This window comes from Hyperoodon ampullatus, assembly GCF_949752795.1.
Source record: "Hyperoodon ampullatus genome assembly, chromosome: 18".
Lineage (NCBI taxonomy): Eukaryota > Metazoa > Chordata > Mammalia > Artiodactyla > Ziphiidae > Hyperoodon > Hyperoodon ampullatus.
This window is the reverse complement of record NC_136931.1, coordinates 4,998,725-5,026,146: the sequence shown is the minus strand read 5'-3', so window position 1 is coordinate 5,026,146 and position 27,422 is coordinate 4,998,725. Positions and strand designations below refer to the sequence as shown.

At 56.2% G+C, this 27,422-nt stretch overlaps 2 protein-coding genes across 3 annotated transcripts; one reads left to right on the top strand and one right to left on the bottom strand.

The window, feature by feature from the left end:
- Positions 1 to 286: 286 nt before the first annotated feature.
- TAF1C (TATA-box binding protein associated factor, RNA polymerase I subunit C) lies at positions 287 to 6,572 on the bottom strand (the record flags this gene model as incomplete). Of its 2 annotated transcripts, XM_079722878.1 has the most annotated exons (14): positions 287 to 1,701; positions 1,779 to 1,916; positions 2,005 to 2,179; positions 2,669 to 2,812; positions 2,969 to 3,104; positions 3,248 to 3,319; positions 3,406 to 3,523; positions 3,602 to 3,718; positions 3,815 to 4,053; positions 4,658 to 4,731; positions 4,827 to 4,916; positions 4,992 to 5,089; positions 5,271 to 5,352; positions 6,435 to 6,572. In XM_079722878.1, the coding sequence occupies 14 exons, from the start codon at positions 6,570 to 6,572 to the stop codon at positions 839 to 841; spliced, it is 2,484 nt and encodes an 827-aa protein (XP_079579004.1). In that variant the 3' UTR covers positions 287 to 838. The 2 variants fall into 2 exon arrangements, with proteins under 2 accessions (XP_079579004.1, XP_079579003.1); XM_079722877.1 differs by having other exon boundaries at positions 3,406 to 3,718.
- Positions 6,573 to 14,474: 7,902 nt separating this feature from the next.
- ADAD2 (adenosine deaminase domain containing 2) lies at positions 14,475 to 20,322 on the top strand (the record flags this gene model as incomplete). The annotated part of the gene is made up of 10 exons (XM_079724171.1): positions 14,475 to 14,937; positions 17,920 to 18,060; positions 18,420 to 18,467; positions 18,555 to 18,680; positions 18,763 to 18,913; positions 18,991 to 19,158; positions 19,233 to 19,453; positions 19,541 to 19,784; positions 20,012 to 20,132; positions 20,218 to 20,322. 10 exons carry the CDS (start codon positions 14,475 to 14,477, stop codon positions 20,320 to 20,322), a joined length of 1,788 nt encoding a protein of 595 aa, XP_079580297.1.
- Between the last annotated feature and the right edge of the window lie 7,100 nt (positions 20,323 to 27,422).

The window sequence follows — 27,422 nt, the reverse complement described above, 5'->3', positions numbered from 1 at the left end:
GAGCACTGTAAACATTTTAGCACCCACGCAAGTCCCTATGTTATTGGATTATTTGATGTCCAGTGAGTCACACGATTCACTTCATCAGGTACCCGAGACAAGGACCATTCCTCTCTTCACGTGTGATCAGAAACCTAGGTCCCGCCCCAGGGCCCTGTGTCATTCCCAGGGGGTGTTTTCCCTGCAAGAGGGCAGGCTCTTCACCACAGCCACAGAGCTGCGGAGGAAGCGAACCTGACGTGCTGAATGTCGAAAGCCAAGTAAGGGGACGCAGCCTGGCCTGAGAAACTTGACCAGGCTCAGCTGACAAGTTTATTCAACCCCTAAACGTGGGTCCAAAGTGCCTCCCTCTACAAAACGTTATAGATGGTGCTAGAAACTGCTTAACACACACACACCTAACCACTGGCAGTGAGCTGCCAACACCCAGCAGCGGAGCACCGGCAGGCGGGGCAGCTCACTTCACCGTCACCCGCCGCATCCCCGGGGGCCCGTGCGTGGCGGAGCCCTCGGCCGCCTGGAGCCCCTGCTTTCCGGCACAACACTGTCGGCTGGAGGGGATCCCGGCGACACTGACCTTCAGGACGGGGCTCCCAGGACTTCTCAACGTGCCCCCGGGAGCACGAGCTACAGGAGACACGACTACCTTGTTGTCCTTCTTCCTCCAACGTGGAGTCAAACCGCTTCTGAATGTCTCCCGCAGTCACGAAGGCCTTCGGAAAGCAGGAAGGTCTGCACCCTGGCGACTGTTCTCTTTATTTCCCATTTCAACCACAAAAGGCACAGCTTATCCAGGACAAAGGGCTCCCTGGAGGTGGGGGGCAGCTTCCCCGGGGCCTCAGAAGCCCATGCGGGGCTTCTTCCAGCGTGGCTGAGAGCCAGAGCGGACGGCTGCCCGCTGCCGGGAGGGGGTGGCCTGGACACTGGAGGCCTGGGAGGAGAGCACAGAGGCAGCCCCCGGGGCGTCCCCTCGGAGCGGCAGCTCAGCCATGTAGTCCCGGAGCGTCTGCTGCCGCTCCGAGGGGACACCCCGGGCCCACAGCTCCTGGATGGACTCCTGGGAGGGCGGGGTCACTGGAGGCTGAGGCCTGGCCTCAGGAAGTGTCCGCTCTGGGCTGGGAGGGGGGCTGGCAGCGTCTGAGAGGTCTAAGCGGCCGCTGAGTGAGGAGAAGGTGCTGGACAGTTGAGTCCGGCGCTTGTGCCGCTTGGGCTGTTTGCTGGGCCCCGAGCTGCTGCCCCGCTGCCTCTCCCACCAGGCCGCCGCCTGGCCCTCCCAGGCTGCCTCTAAACGCTCGCTGAGCTCGTCCTTGGGGCCTGGCTCGGGGGCGGGGGCCCGCTCTTCTGTGGGGAGCAAGCCCAGGTCCCTCGGCTGCAGGAGACGCCCTTTGGCCATGGCCGCGCGGAGACCCTCTGGCGCTTTGCCCTCTGCCTTCTGGGGCTCAAAGCAGCCCAGCAGGCGGCGGTGGGAGAAGGTGGGTGCGGCCCACACGGGGGGAGCCGGGGGCACCTCCAGCAGGGCCTTCAGCCACTGGCTGCAGGAGGCAGTGGCCTGGGGGGTCCAGGAAGCCGTGGGGGCAGGAGAATCAGGCCCGGGGTCTGCCTGGAGGTGGAGGCGCTGGTGGAAGACGTCTCCAGCCGCCGAAAGTTGGAAGAGCGACAGCACCGGTGTGGCAGCGGAGGGTGGGATGGCGGCGGCCAGACCTGGAGGTGGAAGGACCGTGACCCCACGGCCTGGTGCGGGTGCGGCTCCTCAAACCCACTCCCCTGCCCCAGCGAACCTATGGCTGGTGCTGTCAGACGTTCCCGCAGCCGCCACTGACTCTTGGGCTCCAGCAGGGGGAAGGCAGAGAGGGAGTCGCTCCTGGAAGGGAGAGACTGGGGGGGCCCTGCCAGCCGGGGTGTGGAGGTCCCCTCTCCTGGAGGAGAGACAGACAGCTGAGGCCCTGCCCGCCCTCCCGCCCGCCTCCCGCCCGCCTCCCGCCTCCCGCCCACGCCGCCCCTCACCTGCGAGGTGCAGCAGCTGCAGCTCCCCACCCTGGCCCGCCAGCAGCAGCGGCCGCGGGAGGCCTGTGCGGGGCGGGGGTAGCAGCCGGGCCAGCAGGGGCGCGGAGGGGAGGCCGTGGTTCCACTTCAGCAGGGGCACCAAGGGGAGGCGCTCATCCACCAGGTAGAGCGAGAACTGGGGGCCCAGGAAGAAGACAGAGGGGACGTGACTGAGCAGTGGGAGAGGGACGGGACAGGTCCCCCTGGGTGGCCCCCTCCGGGGCCCCATGTGGCTCTCAGGGTAAGTCTCAGCACTCCGGGACCGGCCCTGCCCGCCTCTGCAGCTTCAGCTGCCCAGCCCGCACAGGAGGCAGCCCCGAGCAGGTGGCACCGGCCCCTGTCCTGATGGCCTTGCTGGGAGAAGGGCTCTCGAGAGAGGCTTTCACCCAGCCTCCCCCGACCTCACCTGACCCTGGCACATACGCCCGAGACACACCCACTAACACCCAGGGTCCTGAGGGGGCGGGGTGGAGCCAGACCTCCTCTCCCCTTCCGGACACGGGGGGACTGTCCAGCTCTGGCCACTGCCCCCACGCCCACGCCCTTCCCCAGCAGCTGTCCAGGAGCGTCTCCAGTGACCGCCTGCGACGGTGCAGGACGCAGAGGAGGGGAAGGTATCGCTCACCTGGGTGCAGACGAGGTGGAGCGTGGAGTGCAGACACTCGGGGCCGCACTCCCCCAGGTACTGGGTGAGCAGGACCCGCTCCCCCTTCTGGCACGATGCTTCTGCCCCTCCACGAAAAAGCAGCAGACCACAGCCCGGCGGGCCCTGGGGGACACGGCCAGGTCAGCCAGCCCACGGTCCACCATCTGTGGTGCCACGTGCTGCAGCTGGCCCGGGGCTCGCTGGCCCGGCAGCTCATCACGCCCTCTCGGGGGAAGCCCCCCACCCCACCCCCACCGAGGACCCTCCCTGCCCCCTCACCTGAGTGTCCACCATCTTCACTCCGGTGCGATCACCCACAGTCAGCACTCGAGGGTGGGCGGTGAAGTCTGCCCAACGCCAGGGAGAGGGGTCCCGGAACACAAGGGTCTCGGGGTCCTTGTAGATTTGCTGCAGCCTTGGGGAGACAGGCCAGCCATGGTGGGGAGACCGGCGGGTGGGGGGAGGCTGGGGTGACCTGGCCTGGGGTCCAGGACATGGGCCAGGTTCTGAGGGAGCCGTTGGTTGGGGTGGAGGGTTTTTATGGGGAAGGGGCGTTACCCGTCCTGGGGAGTCCACAGACAGATGGCTCCGGAACGGCTGCAGATGGCCAGCTCTCCAGGCAGGTGAGGGCTACAGGGCACACACGTGATGAACGCCGGGCCACCCCCTTCTCCCACGCCCATCTCCACGCAGACCAGCCTCAGTGAGCCCCTCACCTGAGGCTGATCCCTGTGGCCCCCTTCTCGACCTGCCACACCTGGAGAGGGGCCGGCTGCCCCTGCTTACTGACCTTCCACAGGGCACAGTGGTAGTCAGAGCGGACGGCCAGCAGAGCTGAGGGATGGAGAGGGTCAGGGTCAGAGTCAGGCAACAGGTCAGTGAGTGGACGGGGGAGGTGTCTATGGGCCTTACCTTCTCCCTGCACAGTGTGGGTCACCACCTGCCGGACAGGTCCCCGGAGCCGGATGTGGCCAGGGCCTCCGAGAACCTGGGGCTCACTGCATGGGGTCAGGTTGACCTTCTGTAAGTCTGGGCATCTCGCTAAGGATAAGTTCATGCGTTACAGCCACTCAAGGCTCCCAACTTCCCACGTGTCCCTAGAGCTTGCCCAGCGAGGGAGGATACACAGCCTGTCCAGGGCGCCTCCTGCAGGGTAGACCAGCTGCCCAGCCCTGGGCGTCCTGCCGGGCACCCAGGCCAGCGCGCCCCCGGTGAAGGCGGCGTCCAGGAGCAGCTGCTCCCACCGCAGGGCTAGCTCCTCGTGTAGCAGCTCCCCCAGGAGGCTCGCCACCGACGTGCTGAGGATCGGGCCCCCAAGGATGGAGAACCGACGCTGGCGGTGGCTGAGGTAAGCCCAGGGACAGCTGGGGGCGAGACGAGGAGGGTCAGGCTGTGGGTGATGGCGCGGAGGGCTGGGTACCATCCCGAGGGAGGCCAGGCGTAGCAGACGCACTCTTAGTCACCCTAGAACTTCTTCCTCTGGGAAACCAGCCCACCCGATTCCTGTGCTGCAGTCACATGATCCAGGCCCGGCCACGGGGATCGGCTCACGATGGGTGTGACACCCAAGCCAAGCCAAGCCGACCACACCGTTCCCGGGACTTCTGCTGGTGCCTCAGGAAGGACACTAGCCCTTCCCTGGAATCATAAACCATCTTGCTGCCACTTGGAAACAGTCTGTCTAGGAATTAAGCCAAGCAGAGGCAAGAGGATGAGAAAATAAAGAGGTAGAGCCCTATTAACATCTGAACACCTGGATGCAGCCATGCCTGTAGTGCATGAACTTCCGTTCTTTTTTCCCTTATGTGGCTAGTGCAGCTGCGAGTTCTGTATGGGGCAGCGTGGCTCATGACTGCACGGGGGATGTGGAAGCAATTTGATGGAAACCAGCATCCAGGCCCTGGTTCCCTCCATAGCCCCACCACCAGCTAGGCATACCCATCCCGTCCCTTCTCCCTAGCCACTTGCCCCCAGGGCTGGTGTCCACCGAGGTCCTGGAGTAGCCTCTTCACACTGACCACTGTCTTCTTCTTCGAGCGGCTCTGTGTGGAAAGGCCTCGTCAGGCTCACACGCCCTAGGGCTTACCCCGACGGGAAGTGGGGAGCCCCCTCTCCTGGCTGGCCAGGGGTTACTCACCCGTGCTCCCTCCAGTTTGAAATTCTCCAGCATCAGCTTCCCCAGGGGTGCAAAGGCTATGTCCCCGTGATCCCACAAGAACCGGCTGAGCTGCGGGAGGACAGGAGGCCGGGTCACTAGGCACAGCCCCGGCCACGTGGCACCGTCCGCCGTGGGGCCGCTTACCTGCTCAGTAACGTCCAGCACAGCTTGGGGCTGTCTACGGAACTGGTAACCTCCCCGGAAAAGCAGATCCTGGGCAGTCACGCCGGGGTCCCAGGGATCTGAGGGGAGAGTGAGGCTGCGGAAGGGCCCGGAAGTGGAACCAGGTGTCCTAGGTGCCTGGAGGTGCCAAGGGCCCTGTAGGGCAGAATCAGCAGGGAGAGGAAAGGCCTCGCGCGGGAGCTGGGGGAGAGGAGAAGCGGGGAGCAGCTTGGGAGGGGGCCCCAAGGCCGAGATCCTTACCGGGACCAGGAGGCAGCAAGGGCAGCGGCCCAGGGGCATCCGGCTCCCAGAGCAGGCCCTTGGCCAGGTGCGGCCCCGCGTTCTGAGGAAACACAACCGGGGCCACAACAGAACAGTGAGTGTGTGCCGGGCCAGGCGCTGTCACCCACTCTTGTCTTTTATTAACTCATTCAATCCTCCCAAGGCACCGGGCAAACTGGTACGACGGTCATCGTCATTTTAATGATGAGGAAAATGGAGGCACAGCGAGGCCGTCCCTTGTCCCAGGCAGCAGCCACTAAAGAGAAGGGCTGGGATTTGAACCCAGGCAGTCTGACTTCAGTCTGTGCTCTCCACCTCCAGGCTCTCGCAGGAGTCCCTGGCCTTTGCGTCTCACTTACACTCAGGAGACCCTGTGGTCACTTACTTGGGACGCCCACAGGCTGCTCCATCCCACTGCGGGGCTGGCCTGAGACAGCTCAGCTCCACACCTGGGGCTGGAAGAGCAGGAGGCAGGCGAGCAAGGCTCCCGCAGGGGCGGATCTGATGTAAGCCCTTCCTTGTCAAGGGAGTCCCTCCCGCCCAGAGCCAGCGTCTCTTTTAAATTTCTCGCCCACTTGCTGGTGTAATCCTTAGCCAGCCTGTCTCCAAGTGGCAGCCAGATGGCTTAGGCTTCTGGGGAAAGAGCCGGCGTCCTTCGTGTCCCAGGAGATCTCCCCTCCCCTGCCCACCTCACCCCTACTGTACGGTTTCGGCATCCTTTTGGTTTCACTCAGAGCTGTTCTCACTTTGTAATGATTTTATCCTTTGGTCTACTCACTTGTCTATTCTCACTCAACCTAACTCTGTTCCACGGGGCAGGGAGCGCATCTGACTTACTCACTCTGGATTCCCAGGGCCTGGTAAGGCACCTGGCACATATTAGGGGCTGTTCAGTGAGTATCTGTTGAACAAATAGAGGAAGAAAAGACGGGGGCCAACAGCTCCCGCTCAGTAAACCCTCTGAGGATGGCAGGGCATCCCAGGTCCCCAAAGGAGGGGATTCTGGCTCAGCCAGTGTCTTAGCAGATTTGTGCCAATGCCACACCCCCCTGCATTCCTGCCAACTGGTGTGAATGCTAGGATAGGGGGGCCGAGGGACGGCACCCACCCTGCAGCCGCCAAGGCTCTCCCTGCCATCCTCACCTCAGAACCTTGGGGCAGGGACTCCGGCAGGGTCAGCGCGTCTCTCCAGCTGCACATGAAGGACACGTCAGGGACGTCGCTCAGGCCAAGGGGGCCAGTCGTGAACAACGAGGGCGGGAGGGAGCTGGGGAAGTCCATCCTGGGAAACAGGAACCACCCGGCCTTCCTCAGACCGGAACCTGACAGCCACTTCCGGGGTTCCTGGAGGGTGAAGAGCGCCCCAAGAGGAGTACAGTTTCTCTGGGGAAGCAGATAACAAAGAACAGATGGCTATGTCGCCTAATGCCTGATAGTAATAAGTGCTACGGTAAAACCAACCAACCAGCCAGGAGGGAGGGGATGGCGGTGGCCGAAGGGTGTGGTCTTAGCATCGGTAAGAAGGTGGCACTCGGCATATCCTGAACTAATGACAAGGCCGCTGGGAAGAGGGTACAGCAAGTGCAGAAGTTCTGGGGCAGGAAGTGTGTGAGAAACAACGGGGCAGCCATGGACGGAACTAGGAGGTGAGTGACGGGCCGAAGTCAGGTGGCGAGGGGTCCGCTTCCAACATGCTCTTATGTATTACATTATAATTACACGTTCATAGACTACAGACCCCACACTCTACGCTACGCTCCCAAGACAAACTCAAGTTCCCCAAAGCCAGAGACGAGTCTTATCTGTCTGCCTTCCCACTGTCAAGTACAGTACCTTCCAAAAAAAGGAACTGTGTGTTGAATAATAATAAACGTCAAAGGGCTTTGATAAAGAATAAACAGCCGTATCATCCCTCTTTTTTATTACCTGCAAAAATAAGAGCAGTGCTCACTCACTGAGTGCCAGCATCTGCCAGACACGGCACTATGTGTTTTATTCCTCTGCCCCGATTATGGAGTTCAGGAAACTGAGACTCGGGGAAGAGCAACTTGCCCGAGGCCAACAGCCTGATCCCTGCCCTGATTCAAAATCCAAGTTCTGAACCACTACTCTCCCGTGCACCCAGAAGCAAACACCAGCCTTGGAGTCTCAGTAAGCAAAAACTTTTCCCCTTGGAACTGCAGCTGAATTGTATCCATTCAGTTTGTAACCTCCGGACATCCATGTACCCTCGGCACCTGGCGAAGTGCCCACCACACAGTAAATGCCAGTAAATACTTGCCAACTGAATGAATGTCTGTTTCTTAGCGCACGTGTCACCTCGTTCTAATTGTGCCTATAGGTACAGCCTTATTTCTTCTTCGAGACTGCTCTTCAGGGGCAGGAACTGTATCTGACTCATTTCTGAGTTCCTGGCAACTGGCCGTTGCTGTCATTCTCTTCCGTAGCAAAAGAGGACAGTGGCGGGAATGCGTCTTTTCACTGCAGGACCCTTTCACACTATCTCTCCACTTAAAAGGATCACCATTGCCCTTCCTACCCACCTACAAGATCCTCCTCATCCTTCAGATTTTCAGTCAGGAAGCCTCTCCCAGTTCTCCCAATACTATCCCACAACACCCTGCATCCCTCCTCCAGAGCACGCATTGCAATGTGTGATTAGATATTTAAAGGTAAAGCTATTTAATTCCAAACTGCTCTAAAAGTCCCCATGGGGAAGAGACTTCATCCCCCGTGCCTTGGGTACTTACTACGTGGTAACAATCAGTACATAAAAACTGAAGGAACAGGGCTTCCCTGGTGGCGCAGTGGTGAAGGGTTCACCTGCCAATGCAGGGGACACGCGTTCAAGCCCCGGTCCGGGAAGATCCCACATGCCATGGAGCAACTAAGCCCGTGCGCCACAACTACTGAAGCCCGTGCACCACAACTACTGAAACTCACACGCCTAGAGCCCGTGCTCCGCAACAGGAGAAGCCACCGCAATGAGAAGCCCGCGCACCACAACGAAGAGCAGCCCCCACTCGCCACAACTAGAGAAAAACGCGCACGCAGCAACAAAGACCCAACGCAGCCAAAAATTAAATAAATTAATAAATAAATTAAAAAAAATTTTTAACAAATGTTAGTTATTGTTCTTTTTTTAAAAATTTATTTATTTTATTTATTTATTTTTGGCTGCATTGGGTCTTCGCTGCTGTGCGCGGGCTTTCTCTAGTTGTGGTGAGCGGGGGTTGCGGTGCGCGGGCTTCTCATTGCGATGGCTTCTCTTGTTGGGGAGCACGGGCTCTAGGCACGCGGGCTTCAGTAGTTGTGGCTCGCGGGCTCTAGGGTGCAGGCTCAGTAGTTGCGGAGCACTGACTTACTTGTTCCACGGCATGTGGGATCTTCCCGGCCCAGGACTTGAACCTGTGTCCCCTGCATTGTTAGGCGGATTCTTAATCACTGCGCCACCAGGGAAGCCCTAAAATTTTTTTTTAAAAACAAAAACTGAAGGAACAAATCCAGCAATGAATGAAGGAGAGGAAAAAGGAACCAAACAGCCTCAAACAAACGCAGGCAGGCTGACGGCGCTGGTGGAGCCCACGACCTCAGAGAAGCCCCGAGACAAGACAGCCTCGACTTCCCGCCCTCGCCCTGCGCTCTCCCGGCCCGTTTAGACCGCCAAGGCTGCAGAGTCAGTCGGGTCTGCCTTCACGCCAGGCCGGGCACGACAAAAAGTGCGCCTGCAATGGGATGGGAGAGGGGATCCGGGCGGCCTTTCCCCTCAGACATCTACTCGCCCACTCCCTCCCTATCCACCTCTTCCCACTCCACCTCCAGGCCCCAGAATTTCAACCGAACAACAATATCAGAGGTCTCGCATCAAGCGCCGTGCGCCAGACAGCTGTTGCTACCACGCTTTACATCGGTGGGATGCTCCTGACTCCATGAGCCAGCGGCTGCTAATAACCCACTTTGTAAAGCCTGGGCGACTTGTCCCAAAGCCACAAAGCTTGGGGCCCGTGGACTTGAGCAGAGGGACCTGCCTCTCCGTCCCGTCCGGGCGGCGCGCGCACTTACGTGGCCCCGGCCGTGCCGTGCTCGTCTGGGAAATGAACCTCCGCGTGATGCTCGCCTGACCCTCGTGCCACGAGGGAGCCCGAGAGAAACAACCTAGCTCCAGCGTCCGCGACAGGACCGCCCCACAGCGGCGTTTACCCGTCTCTTGGGCTGGGCCGGAAGTGCTCCCTGGAAGGCAGGAAGTCCCGCCTCCCATCCTGGCCTCGCGGGCGCTCCAGAGCACCACCTCCCGGCAGGAGGGGGAATGCGAGTGCAGGCCGTGCTGTGGGCCGTAGAAATCAAATGCCTTCAAATCCCAATAGTGAAGTCCAGGTTGACGGGCTCGCGAACCTCACCGCTGCTTAACTAACTTCCTACTTTACGGGATTGTTGCATTAATTCACTCAAAAAACAATGAGCACCTACTATAAGCCAGGCACTTTATTAGTCAGTAGGAATGCTACTGACTGTCTTTATATCCTGTGAAGCAGGCTTTCCATATAGGAGTACTGGTACTGCTGGGAACGCATGAGGCTTTCCCAGTAGTCAGGCAAATACAGCTTTAGGCACTGGTTCCCAGATTCTAGCATGCATCAGCATCACCTGGAGGGTGTGTTAAAACAGAGTTTCTGATTCAGTGAGTCCGGGGTGGGACCTGATAATTTGTATTCCTGAGTTCCCAGGTGACGCTGATACTGCTTGTCTGGGGGCCAAGCTTTAAGAGCTACTGTGCGATCATAAATATTACCCTTATCCAGCCCAGTAGTTTTCAGACCTGAGCATGCATCAAAATCCCCTGGAGGGCTTGTTATAACCATTTGCTGGGCCACACCCCCAGCGTTTTCTGGTTCAGTAGGTCTGGGATGTGATCCAAGAATTTGCATTTCTTTTTTTTTATTCAACTTTTTTTCATTTAAATGAATTCCTCTTAGAATTCAGTCCCAGAAAAAAACTTTCTCCTAACAAACTTTATGCTACTTCTTTTTTTTTAAGAATTCCACATATTACTTATTTTAAATTTAATTCCTTTTTTTAAAAATTTGAGTGAAATTGCTTTACAATGTTGTGTTAGTTTCTGCTGTACAATGAAGTGAATCAGCTATATGTGTACCTGTATCCTCTCCCTCTTGGACCTCCCTCCCACCCCCACCCCCATCCCACCCATCTAGGTCGTCACAGAGCACCGACCTGCACTCCCCGTGCTATATAGCAGGTTCCCACTAGCTATCTATTTTACACATGGTAGTGTATTTATGTCAAACCTAATCTCCCAATTCATCCCACCCTTCCCTTCCCCCCAAAAATTTGCATTTCTAATGAGTTTCCAGGGATGCTGATGCTGCTGGTCCAGGCACCACACTTTGAGAACTATTACTTTAAAGAGTCAATTTCAAAATTCTTGGCTTCCATCTATATAGATTTTATCTGGGAGGTGCTTGGCTTCGGAAGTTTCAAGCTTTTTTCTCCTCTGTGGACTGTTGCCTGAGATGAGTGCTGAACAAGGGGACTATTCCAAAAAGCAGAGTCCCTGCAGGAGAAAGTTCCCGTAAGACTAAGAAAAGCAGGCTCAGTAAGAAGTAGCGATGGAAGGGTTCAGGAGAGGGGCTGTTTATATATTATATTTTTTCAATTCTTTATTTATTATTTTTATTATTATTTTTGGCTGCGCGGCATGTGGGATCTTAGTTCCCCAACCAGGGATCGAACCCATGCCCCCTGTAGTGGAAGCAGAGTCTTCACCACTGGACCGCCGGGGAAGTCCCAGGGGCTCACAGTATTATGTTCGTTCATCTGAGTCCTGGTTACATGGCTCTGTGCCGTGTGTGAAAATTCATTGAATGATCCGTGCACTTTTCTGCGTGTACGTTATACTTCAGTAAAGAACCTTTTTTTAAAAGAAAAGGAAAAAAGAAGAAAACTGCTGGCTGTGACACTTGATATTACTGAGACTTCAACCTCTAGGTCAGCCTTCTCAGCTACCTTAGATATAGAATCCAGAAGTCCCTCTACGAGGGCAGGGATTCTTCTGTCTGTGTTGGTCACTGACGTATCCCAGACAGCTAGAAGATGCTTCATGCATATTTGAATCAATGGAAGAGGGCATGAATGAGATGGCTCTTCTGAGAAAGTATCAACACATTTACTTAAATTGAAAAAGCCAAGTCAGACTGTTTCTGAGGAGAAGTAATTCCATTTTAGCTGAGTGCTTTGTCTATGAGAGAAAGCTTTGACGATTAAATCATTTGGAGAGTGTTTTTCATAAATGGAATAAGCTAAGTCTGCATCTCCGTGGTTTTGGTGAAAACATATTGAAAAGATGATTACAATATATAATAAACTAGAAATTGCACCTTTTGTAACTCCGTGTGACTAAACAATTGGGGGATACATAGTCTTTCAAAATTATTTTAGGGGTATGTATGCCAAAAATATTGAAGGCCTTTTATACTAGTTTCCTATTGCTGTTGTAACAAATTACCACAAACTTAGTGGCGTTAGACAATAAAACATCATACAGTTCTGGAGGTCAGAAGCCTGAAATGGGTCTCACTGGGCTAAAATCAGGGTGTCAGTAGGGCCGTGTTCCTTTCCAAAGGCTGTGGGGAGACTTCTTTTTTTTTTTTTCCTTTTTCAGCTCTGAAAGCTGCCCACACACCTTGGCTCATGGCCCCCTTCCATCTTCAAAGGCAGCAATGGCCAGTTGAATCTTTCTCACAAGGCCATCTCTCTGATTTTGACTCTTCAGTCTCTTTCTGGTTTAAGGACCCTTGTGATTACATTGGGCCCACCCAGATAATCTCCCTCTCTTAAACTCGGCTGATCGGAAGCCTTAATTCCATCTGCAACCGTAATTTCCCCTTGCCATATGATGTAACATAGTCATAGGCTGAGGCAATCAGGATGTGGACATCTTGGGGGTACCATTATTTTGCCTATCACATCACTATTCACATCACCCATCCAGCTTCTGCTCGGGGAGGCCAATTCCATTTCCTCCTTCCTTCTTCCCTTTCTATAAACAAGCTGTTAGGTTTCCTCTTGTTACTGATATATACTTAACATGCAGTAAAGTGTACAAGCCTTAAGTGTACACTCATCAAGTTCTTACATAGATATAAACCCACATAACCACCACCCAGATCAAGACAGAGAACATTTCCATCACTCCAGAAAATTCCCTGGTGCCACTTGTCAGTCAATACCTCCTTGAAGAAGTTACCATGATTCTGACTCATCACCACAGATTAATTTTGCCAGCTCAAGAACTTTATATAAATAGCATCATGTGGAAGATAGTCTTTTTAGTCTTGCTTCTTTCATTCAACACGCATATGTGATTGTGAGCACAAAGGTAGCTTGTTTATTTTAAAAAAAATTATTACTGAGTAATAGTCCATTGTCTGAATATATCACCATGTGTTCGTGCAGTTTCCTGCTGGTGATGTTTCTACGTTTTGGTGACTCTGGTGACGTCTTTGTGGATTTATGTAGCCCTCACTCCACTACTGAACACCTGCTATGCTATCCCTCTACTAGGTATAATTCTGCTCTCTGGGCTACACACGAAAGAAAAACCATAATTCTTTTTTTTTTTTTTTTTTTTGTGGTACGCGGGCCTCTCACTGTTGTGGCCTCTCCCGTTGCGGAGCACAGGCTCCGGATGCGCAGGCTCAGCAGCCATGGCTCACGGGCCCAGCCGCTCCGCGGCATATGGGATCCTCCCAGACCGGGGCACGAACCCGTATCCCCTGCATCGGCAGGCGGACTCTCAACCACTGCGCCACCAGGGAGGCCCGAAAAACCATAATTCTTTTTTTTTTTTTTTTTTTGCGTTACGCGGGCCTCTCACTGTTGTGGCCTCCCCCGTTGCGGAGCGCAGGCTCAGGACGCGCAGGCTCAGCAGCCATGGCTCACGGGCCCAGCCGCTCTGCGGCATGTGGGATCTTCCCAGACCGGGGCACGAACCCGTGTCCCCTGCATCGGCAGGCGGACTCTCAACCACTGCGCCACCTGGAAAGCCCCATAATTCTTGATGCCAATCCTTGAAACGTTTGGGAGTTTGAATCTATGCCGCTCCCCGCAGCTGCTCTTCCTGAGTCAAATGTTACTGGTTCTACCAACTGCTCCGCCTACGCTTCTGTATCCACACTGCCCCAATCCTGGCTAGTGTTCTCAGACCCAAAGGTAGCAATCAGCAGCAGCAGCAACAGTGACAAAGCTTACAGACTGTAAACTGAATAATTGGTCACGTTTTCCCATTCACTGGCTCCAAGACTGTTAACATTTCCAACCCCTTCAAGCAACTGTGTTGCATCGTAGCAGGCCATATGTAAATTGTCTTCATCCCTAACTTCATTTTATTTTTGTTCTCTCTCCTTCATCCCTAGTCCCTCATCTTAAAGAATTGTTGTCTTGCGATATTTTTAGGAACCAACCCAAAATCCCTTCTGGAAAAAAAAAAAAAATCGGGGGGGTGGATGGGTGGACAGGGTACCAAATGAGTAATTTTAGCTAGAGCACACATGGAGCACTTACAGTTGGTTTCAGGAAGGCCTACGGTGAACAGTTTTTAAATGTAGGTCCTAAAGATTCTGTGGGGCTGCTGCAGTTGAAAACACCTTCATTTACCGAAAGATGACCGACTTTCCGCCTCCCCCCCGCCCCTCCGCCCCCGCCAGGCTCAATTAAGCAGCTGGGGGCAGGCTGGCATGATGTGGCGTGATTTGGGAGGCATCCTAGGATGGGAGCAGGGGTGAGGCGCTGGACTTGGGTCCCCAGACCCCTCCCCTGGTCTTTGTCTCCCCAGTACAAGGCAAGGGCCCAGAAGAAGCTAATGGGAGTGCCCAGTGCCCCATCCCCACCTCACACCTGAAGCCCCGCCCCCCGGAGGTAGGATGTTGGCCAGGCGGCCACTCAGTCCACATCCAACGGTTTGAGAGACTGGCCTTCCCATTGGCTGGGCACACTGTCGGCCACAGCTTTATGGGCTCTCATTGGCTAGGAGTGAGATAGGAGGCGGAGCTCTCCATGCACTGTCTGTTGTGCCACGTGCTCCCCACGCGCGAGCTCACTTTCGCCTGTAAAAGGGTCCGGGTGGCGTGAGATCGTGCCCACTGTCGTCTCGGGTCCTCGCATCCGGCCATGGCTTCACAGGCCAGCACAGCCCTGGGCGCGGATGCCGGTGCCCGCAGGAAGCCCCGCCTGGCGGCGTCATTGCAGATTAGCCCCGGGACCAGCCCCAGGAGGCCTTCGGCCAGCCTGGGCCAAGACCACAGGGAGACCACGCCCGCTCCCAACTCGGACGACGCCGCCGAGCAGGGCGGGCAGTTCCAGGCCTCAGCGACGGGGCATGGTGGGCCCGGGGTGGGGGCCCGTGTCTGGGAACTGGGGGCAGCCCGGGCACAGGAAGACTCGAGGGGAAGGATGGGGAGGTCCCAGAGGGTCTCCTTTCCGTCCGCAGGGCCCGCCGGGGAATTCCTGACGGCGGCCAGACAGCTGGGCCTACAGATCAAAGACCCGCCACCGGGCCAGGCCGTGGCCTTGCTTACTCAGTACGCGGCCACTCTGGGAGTCTCCCTGACCTTCCGAGAGGACCAAACAGCAGGTGAGGCCCAGGGGGCTGGGACGGCCGAGGAGGACTGTGAGTTGGGCCTGAGCCTGGGGCCCGAGGGTAGGCCCTGCTGTGAGCAGCGTGGTGCCAGGAGCACCAGGTACATCAGATTTCTAACTGGCAGGTCATGGCCACATCTGAAGCTTGGGTTGGTTAAAGGACCTGCCTCAAGCTACCCCAGCCTTTCAGCAGGCTTTTTTTTTTTTTTTTTTTTGCGGTACGCGGGCCTCTCACTGTTGTGGCCTCTCCCCTTGCGGAGCACAGGTTCCGGACGCGCAGGCTCAGCGGCCATGGCTCACAGGCTCCGCCGCTCCATGGCATGCGGGATCTTCCCAGACTGGGGCACGAACCTGTGTCCCCTGCATCGGCAGGCAGACTCTCAACCACTGCGCCACCAGGGAAGCCCCAGCAGGCTTTTTTGAGGGCCAGTTACACACAGAGTTGCCATTGCCAGCACTGGAGAGGAGATACCTGAGTGAGGGCCAGCCCCAAAGTCAAAGACATTATCAAACACAGCTTGATGATGGCAACACTGCAAAGGGATGTAATCATTACAATCCTCCCCCCTGCCCTCCCCAAGAACAAATACACCAGGTCCTAAATTCAGGTTCCCAACTTTAAGCCAGTACATTCCCTGCTTCTCATGAGGCAGCAAGAGAATCATCCCTTAAGCTTTTGGGAGCATTTGTCAAACCTCCTAGGAGAACCCCAACGGACCAGCTCAAAAAGAGATAATGTGTTAAAAATCTACCCGGGATTTGTTTTAATCAGGTATGGTAAGACAGCAGACGTGAGAATGATTGCCATGAAGGAAAAAGTAAATACAGATCCCTAGAAACAGGAGGCACAGCTTGCCATGCCGGACCATGTGGGAAAGGATGGGGGTGGTCCGGAGGTAGAGGAGAGGGGAGAGCACAACCCACAGCCTTTATTGGGGTTTTCTTGGGACAGAACGGTTGAGGCAGGGTAGGAATGCAGAGTAAGTTTAGGATCGAGGAAGGCAAGACAGTAAGTTTAGGGCTTAGGGGTTGGTTCCTAGTTGTCTAGTACCTGGCCTGGGAGGTGATTTAGGGTATGGGGAGTGTTGGCTTGTGTGACGGTTTGATGGTTGGGGTGTGAGCTCTGGATTGGTTGGTTTCCATATGAAAGGGTGTGCTTGCAGGGGACTCATTTGCTATGTCCAGGAATTAGCTAGCCCTGGGAGGGTCGGTCTCTCCAGGATCAAATCCCCAAATGCCAGAGCATCAGGAATACAGAAGTAAGGAAATCGATTCAACAGCAGTGATGCTAGCTAACATTCATGAGTTCTGGATGATGGGCCAGGTGTTGTTTGAAGGCCTTCAGACAGTAACTCCTTGCGTCCTCACAAGTATTCCTCGAGGGCGCACAATACCGTTACCCCCACTTTACACACGGGGAGACAGGCCAGAGAGGCCGTAGCCGCGAGGGGGCAGTCTGCTTTCAGAGCCTGTGCTGAACCACTGGGTAATACTGCCCCTCCCTTCTGCCTAAGGTCCCCCTTTCCACTGTTTACATGCATAGGCGTATTTTCAGTCATTTTTTATTTTGGTAAAGTTTCAAAGAATAGTATAAAAGAACTGCCATAAAGTCTTCACCCAGTTTCTGCAGTTCACATTTGCCCCACTTACTTTGTGTATGTCTCTCTCTCCGTCCCTTCTATGTATTTAGATATAAATATCCACATTAATTTGTCGTGCACAATCTGAACACTGACTTACGGCTCCTTAAATGCTTCAGCATATGTTTCCTAAGGACAAGGACGCCGTCTTCTATGATGGCAGGTACAATGGTCGAATTCTGGAAGTTGAACATTGATATGATCCTATTAGCTAATTACCATTCACATTCAGTTTTTGCCACTGGTCACAGTAATGGCCATTTTTTCCCAACCCAGCATGACCTATCACATTAGCTCTTACACCTCTTTAATCTCCTTTCACCTGAAATAATTCCTCCGAGTGTCTCTGGCTTCAGGACATTGATGTTTTTGCAAAGTAAGGGCCGGTTGTTCTGTAGAAATTGGGTTCACTTGGGTCTGTTTCCTCAGGATTGGGTTCAGGTGATGCATACCCGGCAGGAGCGCCTGTAGGAACCTCGTGGCCCTGGCTGTGCATCCCACCAGCAGACCTGAGACCTGTTTGGCCTACCCCTGGGATGTCAGCTGGGAGGGCCTGACTAGGGTGGCGTCTGCCAGGTGTCTTCACTTCCCCCTGGGTGCGTCATCAGTCGTCCGAGGGGGGTATCTCCAGATGGTGTGGCTATCCTGTTCCCCAGAACACCGTCACCTCGTGGTTCTAGCAGCCTTTGATGATTGTTGCCAGATTTAATTGTCACCCCGCTGGCTGCCGTGGATTCCTGATGCTAGCCTCCCTTACTACTACTGGTTGGCATTTTTGATGCCCTTTTAAAGTAGATGAATCTCTGTGCTAGGGAGGGGTACTGAAATGTGGGTTCTCTTCTAAAAGGGAGACCTTTGGGCAACCAGTTTAGCAGCAGGTACCAGCAAATACCACGAATGGAAGTAAATTTATGCCCTTTGACCAAGTGATCCCAGTTCTAGGATTTTTCACCTGTCTCTGTTGTGTCGTAAGTAACACCTGAAGTGGTAGTGTTTGGAAGATGGCCCTTTCAAATGTAGAAAAGAAATAGAGCTATGTGTTTGGGGGAAGACAGGGGACCTTCATCCTGGGAACAGTGTAGCCCTGGATGTGGGTCCTGGTGCCACCTGGGCACGCTACCTGCCCTTTGTGTGCCCCCTCTGTGAAGTGGGGTCATAGGGACCTATTTCAGAGAGGCTAGTGAGCATTCTGAGTAGCCATGGCCTGGGTGGAGGTCAGCAGGCCTGTCTCCTTGTCATTCTTGTCCTCCTCACTGGCAGGTGTCATGGCCCTCCTAGAAAGGGCCCATGATGCGGGTAAGGTGCCTGGTGCTACTTCTCAGCCCCTCCTTCCCCAGACCCCTGCTTGCCCACCTCTGTGTCCGTGGAGCTGGATGGGGTGGTCTGCGCTGCGGGCACCGGCTACAGTAAGCCAGAGGCCAAGCAGCAGGCAGCTCTGGCTGCCCTCCACTACATCCAGCCTCGGCTGGAGAGCCCAGGTACAGGGGCTGGTGACCCAGGGCCCTGAGCCCCCGTGGGGGCGGGTGCATGTGTGTGGGGAGGGGTGAGTCGCTGCGGAGACCATCTGGGCATCAGGACCCGGCCGGCAGGGAGCTGGGCGGGGGAGGGTGGGGCGGGCGGTGTGAGCTGACCAGGCCCTAACGTCCTTTGAAGGATGTTAGCAGTCCTTGGGGACAGGGACTGCTGGGGGCAGCCCAGGAACTTTCAGCTTCTGGAGGATGACCCCCCCCACACACACACACTGCTTGCCAGTGGGACTTCTGGGATTCCTGAAGGGCACAGGACAGGAGGGCAGACCCCAGCGCCTACGGCAGCCCGCGCCTTGTCTGTCTTCCAGAGACCCCAAAGACCCCCAGCTGGCCTCCACTCGCCCCCCTGAGCATCGGTAGGTGGGCCCCCATTGACCTGGCCCCTGGCACGGGAGGGGTGTGGCCTGTGGGGCCCCCACCTCCGCCCTCTCCCTCACCCGCAGAGAACATCCTGACCCACGAGCAGCGCTGCGCGGCCGTGGTCAGCGTTGGCTTTGACCACCTGGTGGACTCGAGCTCACAGTACTGGGCCTGCAAGGGGACTGTGGCCGCAGTCATCCTGGAGAGAGGTAGGGCTGGCCCTGCCCCTCACCTCGGAAGGCCCCTGGGCCTCTCGCCTCAGTCTAGTCACCTCTGCCCCCTTCCCCGCAGGGGTCCCAGGCTCCCAGGGCCACGCCAAGGAGATCTACCAGCTGGTGGCGCTGGGCACCGGCGGTGGCAGCTGTGCCAGGTGGCTGGACTTCTCGGGCCGACAGCTCCACGACTGCCACGGGCTGGTGGTGGCCCGCCGGGCCCTGCTGAGGTGAGGGGTCGGGGGGACCCTCTGCGGCCGCCCCGGGTGGGCCGGGCCGCCCCAGCTGCCGCTCCGTCCGCCCCCAGGTTCCTGTTCCGGCAGCTCCTGCTGGCCACGCAGGGGGGCCCCAAGGGCGAGGAGCGGTCTGTGGTGGTCCCCCAGCCGGGGTCCTGGCCCCCCTTCGCCTTCAAACCCGGGATCTTCCTGCACCTGTACGTCAGCAACACCCCCAGGGGAGCTGCCCACGACATCGAGTATGTGGCGCGCCCGGGGAGGGCCGTGTGGGCGGGGGTGGGGAGAGCGGCCCTGAGCCCCGCGCCCTCTGCAGCCTCCCGTCGCAAGGCCTCCCGCACAGCTGCCCGCTCCGTCTGCAGGCCCACATCCAGGGGCAGCTGAAGCCCGTGTGCTACGTGGCCCCTGCGCTCCGCGACACCCACGTGGGCTGCCTCTCGGCCAGCGACAAGCTGGCACGCTGGGCCGTGCTGGGGCTGGGTGGTGCGCTGCTGGCCCACTTCCTGCCCCCCGTCTACGCCAGCAGCCTGGTCCTGGGTGAGGCCCGAGGGCAGGAGGGCTGGGGCGGGGGTGGGGGAGCGTGGCGGAGACTCAGGTCTCATCCTGGGCCCTCTGCCCCCACAGCCGACCCCTGCCAGAACACCCCGGCCCTGGGCAGGGCCATCCACACCCGGCCCGACCTCGACGGGGCCTTGGGGCCGTGCCTGCCGCCCCCCTACACCCGGACCATGCTGCACCTGTTTGCGGGGCCCTCGGTGGCCCCCTCCGACCCCCCCTCCAACACCTGCCAGGGGCTGAGCCTCAACTGGAGCCTGGGGGACCCTGACGTCGAGGTGGTGGATGTGGCCACCGGGCGTGTGAAGGCCGAGTGAGCGGGGCCCGGGGTGGGGGGCGGCGGGGGTCCCCGGCCCCCTGCCCGTGGGGAAAGAGCACATCTAGCCGCCAGCCTCTTACCGGTAATGTGACCCACCCCGTGGCGCCCCCCGCCCCGGATGGTCACGGCGTGGAGGTGGTGTGAGGGGCGTGGAGTAGGCCTGTTAGTGTTGTCCTCCCTTGCCCTCCCCCGACGTTCGGTCCCTTTCTCTCCATCCCCAGCGCTGCCCAGGGGCCTCCCTCCCGCCTCTGCAAGGCTGCCTTTCTCTGGGCCTTCCGCCAGGCTGCCCGCGCTCTCGGGAAGTCCCACCTCCTGGCCTTGAAGACCTACGAGGCAGCCAAGGTCAGCCGCTTCCCTGCCCCGCAGCCCCCTTTCTCCTGCACCCCCAGCAGGCACCCTCTCTCCACCGTCTCATCTCCCGCCCTAGGCTGGGCCCTACCAGGAGGCTCGCCAGCAGCTGTCTCTCCTCCTGGACCAGCAGGGCCTGGGGGCCTGGCCCCCGAAACCACTGGTGGGCAAGTTCAGAAACTGAAACAGACGTCCGGGCCGAGGTCCCTGAGCCCAGGCGGAGCCTGCTGGAGGAGGGCCGTTTCTGGGCGGGGGCACGGGGGCACAGGGTGAAGCTGGGGGTGGAGGGAGGGCCTGGCGTGCTGGAGAGGTGGGGCGGCTGCATATTCGGGCTCGCATAAAGAAGCTGTTTCTGGTGGTTCTGTGTGTTGTCGCCTTTCTGGAGAGGAAGAGGGGAGCCGTAGCCCCTCGGTTTGCGAAGGGAGAAGCCTCCGCGGTGGCCGGGGCTCGGCTGGAGCCTCCTCACAGAATCACTGCGTCGTCGCCCAGCCTGCGCGCCTGGGGGCGGCCGTGTGGTGTCTCGGGCGGCGGGTGTGGGAGCCTGTCCTCCTTGGTCTCCTTCCTTTCCCAGGGCTCGCCCGGCAGGGCGGGGGGAGAAGGGTGGCACCTGGCCAGATGAGGCAGCCACGAGGCCCGTAGAGCCAGCTGGGTCGGGCCAGCCGCTGCCGGGAAGGGTGGCTTTGGGAGGAGAGGCGGGCCCTGGGCGGGCGGCAGCCCCAGTTCCTGCCCTCCGCGTCCTCTGGGTTCCCGCGAGTGGATGGGGCAGCGCTGGGCGCCAGCAGGAGGCTCACGCAGAGATGAGCCCAGGCTTTCTCCGGCCGCCCCAGCTGGCACACCAGCTGAGGCTGTGACCGGCCCGAGCCCCTGTGCCCGCTGGATGGGGGCTGCCTAGCCTGCCTCTCAGGCCAGGTGGGCGGGTCTCCTTCCTTCTCCCCGGGAGACTGCAGTAAGTCTGTGGGGACTACCGGGCTCTCCAAGGACTTTAGGTGTGGAGGGAAGATGCTGTACACTTCACACGTGCACACACGCACACGTGCACACACACCCACGCACGGGTCTGCAGGCCTGGGCGCCACCCCAGCCTGGGCAGGGCCTGTTGAGCAGGAGTACAGGCAGCTTCGAAGTCTGGGGACCTGGGGCCAGGGGGGCTTGAGGACCACACCAGCCCCCAGCCCCACACCCCGTGGCCGGACGCTCCCTGCTCCCTCAGCAGTTTCAGGGTTCAGAACTACAGACTGCTCTCCCGGGTGGGCTGGGGAGCTGGGCCAGGCCGGAGCAGATGGTGGAGCCCTGGGATAGCATCCCCTCCCCCCAAGCCACCTCCCGGCTGGCCCCGGGTGTGTGTGGCCTCGGCTGCTGCTTAACCTCCATGCACTTGGGTCGACTCATCTGGAGAAACAACTGGAAGGCCAGCCCAGGTGGCCTGTTCTCCTCCAGCGCATCTGGCCTCAGGCTGGGCTTTCCCTCTGCCTGTCCGCTGGGCCCGTGCTCCCTCCCTTTCAACCAGTGCCGCTGTCCACGAGGGGACGTGGGAGGGATGTGGTGGCAGAGGAAATAGCTGACAGGCTAGAGGCTCTGGAGGCCCTGCACCCGAGGCTTTACAGATGCTGTCATATCGAAGAGGTAGACGCTATCGCTGCCCCCATTTACTGGGGAGAAAACTAAGAAGGTGAAGTTGGGTAACCTCCAGAAGAGCATGCGGGGTCAGGATGGAGCTGCGGTTCCTGTCCAGGCACCTGACTTCCAAGCCCCTCAATCCCACTCACCGCCTGGGCTGCCACTGGAGTTGCTTCTGTGACCTTGGACAGAACCCCCGACCTCTTTTATAACGTGACTGGACCGCATGGCTCCAGGAGCTCCCTCCTGGCTCCGACCATCGCTCCTCAGCTCTTTCCTAACGGCCACGAGGGTGGGAGATGCAGCCTTTGCCATTGAGAGAAAGAGCTGCGGGCTGGCGGGCTTGGGAGACGGCAGGAAAGGGGCTGGGGGAGGTGGGAGTAGCTGCCAAAGGCAGGACAGGTGTCCAGGAATGCGCATGTGCAAAGGAAGGGCAGAGGGAAGTTTGGACCCGGATGGAGGGTCTCCAGAGCCAGGTAAGCGCTGATTTTTTTTTTCTTCTTCTTTAACTGAGAAAACAGCGAGGTTATTTACCCGTGTTGTTATTTAAAAGAAAACAAACTTAGGCGAGCTTTGAAATAATGATTTCTCATGGTTATTTTTTTCAGGGATGGGGAGGATTTTTTAAACAGCCAAGCCTATTAATTAGCACATTTATTACACATCTTTCCCCCCTGGAGAGCATTTAAATTGATTTCCTTTTTGTCCTGCGATGGTGACTACAACCAGATCCAGAAATATACCAGCCATTCCAAACGGCAGTTCTATGCAACGAGCCTTTTGATATTCATTAATCACATAATTAGTGGGTAAACAAGTTATTCAGAATGACATTAACTCTGCTGTGTTCTGCCCAGTAAGTAATATTTGTCCCCATGTTGCATAAATCTGCCTGGCCAATCCTCCCCTCCCAAGACAGTCCCTATTACACAATGTTCGCTCAGTTCCTTTGACTCAGCTTATTTATGATTGCAGGGTGATGATGAAGGCTGCTTCTGAAAGGAGAGCCTGTTAATGTCTTCTTGGCCCGATCCCCTCTGAGTGAAGTTTTGCCAACAACAGCATATTTGAGCAGGGAGGTGACGTAACCCAGCCGGACACAGCTCAAATGCCGCTTCCTCCACGACGCCTTTGCCATCAGGCCCACCTTCCCTTCCCTGCAGCTCCAAGCTCCGGGGGTCTGCCCTGGACCCCGGCACTGTGCTGCCCCTCCCCGTGTGTGGTCTCCACCGCTGAGCACAGGTGTGGACCCAGCGGCCGAGGGGCTACTCCACCTTTCCAAGCCTCAGTTTCCCCACCTGGGAAACTGGTCACAAACGCGTGGCCTGCAGGGTCATGGTGGGATGAACTGAGAAGTGTGCCGAGCACTGTTCCCGACGTTAGCGGTCATCGTTGGTGGCTGTCATAGGGCCTGGCTGCTCCCAGCTCCGGGGGGTCAGCCTGTTGTCTGTTTCTCTCCATCCCCTCCTTGAGGTCTCCCACATAGAATATGCCCAACAAACAAGCGTTGAATGTAAAATGAATGAATGATAGTATCTTCTCTTTACAGGAGTGGGTTAGAGAGAAACAACAAAAACCCTGTTCTAAAATACGGCTCTAGAAGACATTTTGAAAATTTCCATTTTATTGTGAGCTCTTTTTTGCTGACCTGTAGAAGCATTCAGAAAGACCTAAAGAATGTGGGTTAAACCACACCTGAACTGCTTGTGTATTGTCAGTTCTAAGAACCAATGTCTCCTTTTGTTTGTCTGCTTGTTTAATGAAGTCTGATTAGAGATTCCTGTCCTTGGAAACAAAATATTTCTAACTGATATTTGTGGGTGTGTCCTAAAAACGTAAAGTGTTGGTTCAGTTCCTCTCCCAGATAAACTGCCGGTATGTAAATCCTTGCCTCGGGGTCTGCTTCTGGGGGAACCCAAACATCTGGGAGAACCAAGGCAGACCTCCTCAGGGCCGGTGCCATGTATGGTTAGTCCCGTCACCACCCTGCCCTCTTCCCTTCTAGGACTTAGCACAGGCTCTGCTTGTCCTATTTATTTCCTTCTTGACTTATCCTTGGCCTCCCTCTCTACCCCACTCTTCCCCTCTTCCCAGGTCTCCAGGAGCATCTGTCTTGCTGACAGGACAATGCCTGGCACATGGCAGGCATTTAAGAAACTCTGCCCCAGAAACTAACCATTGCCCTTCCAACTTCTGACTTGGCCACAGCCCAGGGGTTGGTGAGCCCTGACCCCTGCCACCCATCACCTGGGGGACCCTCCCAGCTCCTCCGACATCCTTAGGTCAGCCCCAGCAGTCCCCGAGGCTAGACCTGCCCCAATACACCAGAGCAGCCACTTATCGCTTCTTAGTACAGTTTAATGTTTCTCTAGGAGTTGCAAGCGTGGGGGAGGGGAGCCCGGAAAGCTTAGTTAGGAAGGCGCCAGGTGAAATCGCTGAGTTTCCCAGGGGATCTTATTTCAAGCCAGTCATTGACTGAGTACAATGGAAGCCTTTGGAACAGCAAGATTGGCTAATTTTAGCTCAGGGCGCCCAATTTCATGCTTTTTTCCCTTTGTCCCCCTTGCAGGAAAGGTGATTTATGAAAGTCATGTGCCTTCTCTGCGCGTCACCTGGAGCTGGCGGCCAGGGAGGCTGGGCTCGTGCAGCCTCAGCCGGGCTGCTCTGGACGGCCCCAGAGCCACAGGACTGGTGGGGACAGCGGCGTCCCTTTGTTTTATTTGTAACTGACATTGTGTTCCCGGAGGTGCCCCTTGGTTAGATGTCAAATGACGGATGAGCCCAGCGCTGGGCGACGGTCAGGAGGCTCAGAGCCGCGGGTGCTGCCTGCCGGTCCTGGCTTCGCCGCCTCTGACCGTGTGACCTGCCCCATCACGTCCCCTTCCTGGGCCTCCGGGTCCACACCCGTAAAAGGGCCAGGTTGGGCCCAGTGACCACAAGGACCGTTCAGCTCTGAGAATCTGTGAGGCAGGCGGTTGGTTCCCGGGCTGGCAGGGTCAGGAGGGCAAGGGACAGTCCCCTTCTCGTGGCAGCTGGAGAGTGAGGACCTGCTCTGAGCCTCGGGGATGGGGTCACCTGCCAGGCGGACCCTCTTTCCTCCTCACTGAGGCGCCAATGGTCCATGCACTGCCGGCCATCTGGCATGTTCTATCCAGCCTGCACAGGAGCAGGGGTTAATTTTGTTTCTTATTTGAATGGCTTGGGCCCGGCCACCAGTCCCCTGCTCTCTTTCTCTTTCTCACTCTCCACTCCCTTGCCAGCATTTCCTGGGGTCACCTCCCAAATAAAGGGCTTTTATGTCACCGGCGCCCCCAGATGTGATACCCTGAGAGGGACACAACCTCAGATACAGTGTGTGGCCAGGAAAGCACAGCCTCAATCTAAGCACAAGGAGATGGGATGGGCACAAAATGAGGCATGTTTTACTAAATAAGGAGAGGTCTACACTCACCCCAAATTTCCATGTCATCTATGTCGAAGAAAGGCTGTGGAAAGATCCAGACCACAGGAGGCTAAAGAGATAGGACAAGGAAATGCAACATCCAGGCCTATGCTGGATCCTGTCCCAGATGGGAAATCCTATAAAGGATATTATTAGGTCAGCTGACAGAAGTGGACCAGGCAGTAGATTAGATTAAAATATTGCATCCAAGTTAAATGTGCTGACATCGGTAACTGCATTATGGCTTTGTAAGAGAATATCCTTATTCCTAGGATCTACGTACCAAAGTGTTTCGGGTCTCCTTGGGCTCTCCATCTTAAAATGAAGGAGTTGGTTTACCTTAGAGCTTCTATCCTTTTACTTGGGGGAGGAGTCAGAGATTCCTTTGAGAACCTGATGAAATCATTGAACAGTGCACTCTGAAATGCACATAACGAACACGTGCTTTGTTTCATGTCATCTCCAGAGATTCCCAAACCCCTTGTGGAAGCTCTTGGCTGGGAATCCTTGGACTGATGGTCTTCTGATAGGCTTTCCAGTTACTACCTTCTAAAGTTCTGAAAGCAAAGTGCCATGATATAGTTAGTCATCTATGTTCAAATGGTCCAGAAAAGCATACTATATAGATAATAAAGAAAATAGAGCAAACGATAAAACAAATGGGGCCAAATGTTTCTTAAAAGGTGTATTGGAGTTGTCTATGTACTGATTTTGTTCTTTGCAAGTTTTGGTCAGTTTGACATGTTTCCCAAATAAAATGTTAAAAAAATCAATTGCGGGGTGCCTAGTAATCATTCAACAAGTGATGCCCATTATGAGCATTTCGACAAGAACAAGAGGAGGAAGGGAGTTTAACGCCACTGGAGGGAGGTGGGCAGGGGGCATGTAGAGCCGTGCAGCCAGGCACTGGGGCGAGGCACCCAGGTGGATGGGTAGGCGTGTGGCGGGCAGCTGGCGGACAGAGATCTTCAGGAACTATTCAAACTTGAACTACTTGCTGATTTTTGCTATGGGAGCAATTCTGCGGATAGTCGGGGACTGTGGTCAGCTTTTCTTTCTCACCTCTCTCCCTGTTTCTTACCTGCCCCTCTCTCTCCATCGTATAAGTTGTAGCAGTGAACTTCCAGAATCCCAGACTGTCCATGCTGGGAGGGAATTTAACAACTATCTCATCCACCTTCTCCACGGGATCAATGAGAAAAGGAAGGCCCAGTGAAATCAATTTCCATGCCCATGTTATACAAAGGGTTAAGTGTTGGTACCCAGGGACCCCAAGACCACGCTCCTTACTCTGTTCAGGGTGGCATGGCAAAGTGTTAGAATCTTGTCTTGAATATTTTCTTTGAGGTCTTGGGCACTGTTTCAGATGAACCTAAGAGCTGATATACTAGAAAGAGTGTCCTGCTGGGAATCAGGCTGCTCGGATCTAACTAAACGAACATGCTGTGTGGCCTTGGGTAGGTGGCTTTCCCTCTCTGAGCCTTGGTCTCCCCATCTTAAAATGCAGAAGTTCATTTACTTAACTTCTTGTCCTTTTTCAGGGGTCATGGATTCCCTGAGGGTTGATAAAATCATTGAACCCTTTCTCAAAGCTGTGCATTTTGAGACACTTAATCTCCAGATATTCAGGGACACCTCATGGAAACCACCTGCTTAGGCTGCCTTCTGATGGGCCTTCCAGGTGTCAATTTCTCCAGTCCTAAAAGCTATGAAAATAGAGTCAGTGGGTCGAGCCCCACTTGCATTGCGTTGAAGAATTAACCCATCCATCCTCAATTCACTTGGGCTCAACTCTGGCTAGAGGGGTGTTGAACCAACATTTTAAAGTTGCCTCTGGGAGCCGCATGAAAATAAGTCTGAAGTAAAGGGGCCTTTGCTCTTTTGCCTTCAGCTGGAAATTTTTGACTTTTGGCTGCAGTCATGCCCATTGGCCTCCGAGAAAAACAAGCCCTTCTGGGAATCGCAAGACTCCTTTCAGCCAATGGGGATGAAGAGACCGCCTAGCAACTCGCTGGTCATCCCCATCCCACCCAATCAGCATGAAGGAAAGGCTGCTCTGCCAGGCTAGGCTAATCACAAGGAGACCAATCCCCCGGGACATGGCAGGGAGAAAAAAATAGAGCCTTTAATTAAGCCCCACATGTGAGCGATCAATTCCAATTTTCCACTTCTAATTTGGTAAAGAATTTCCACCGGGCATGTACTGAGACGTTATAGAGCCTCAT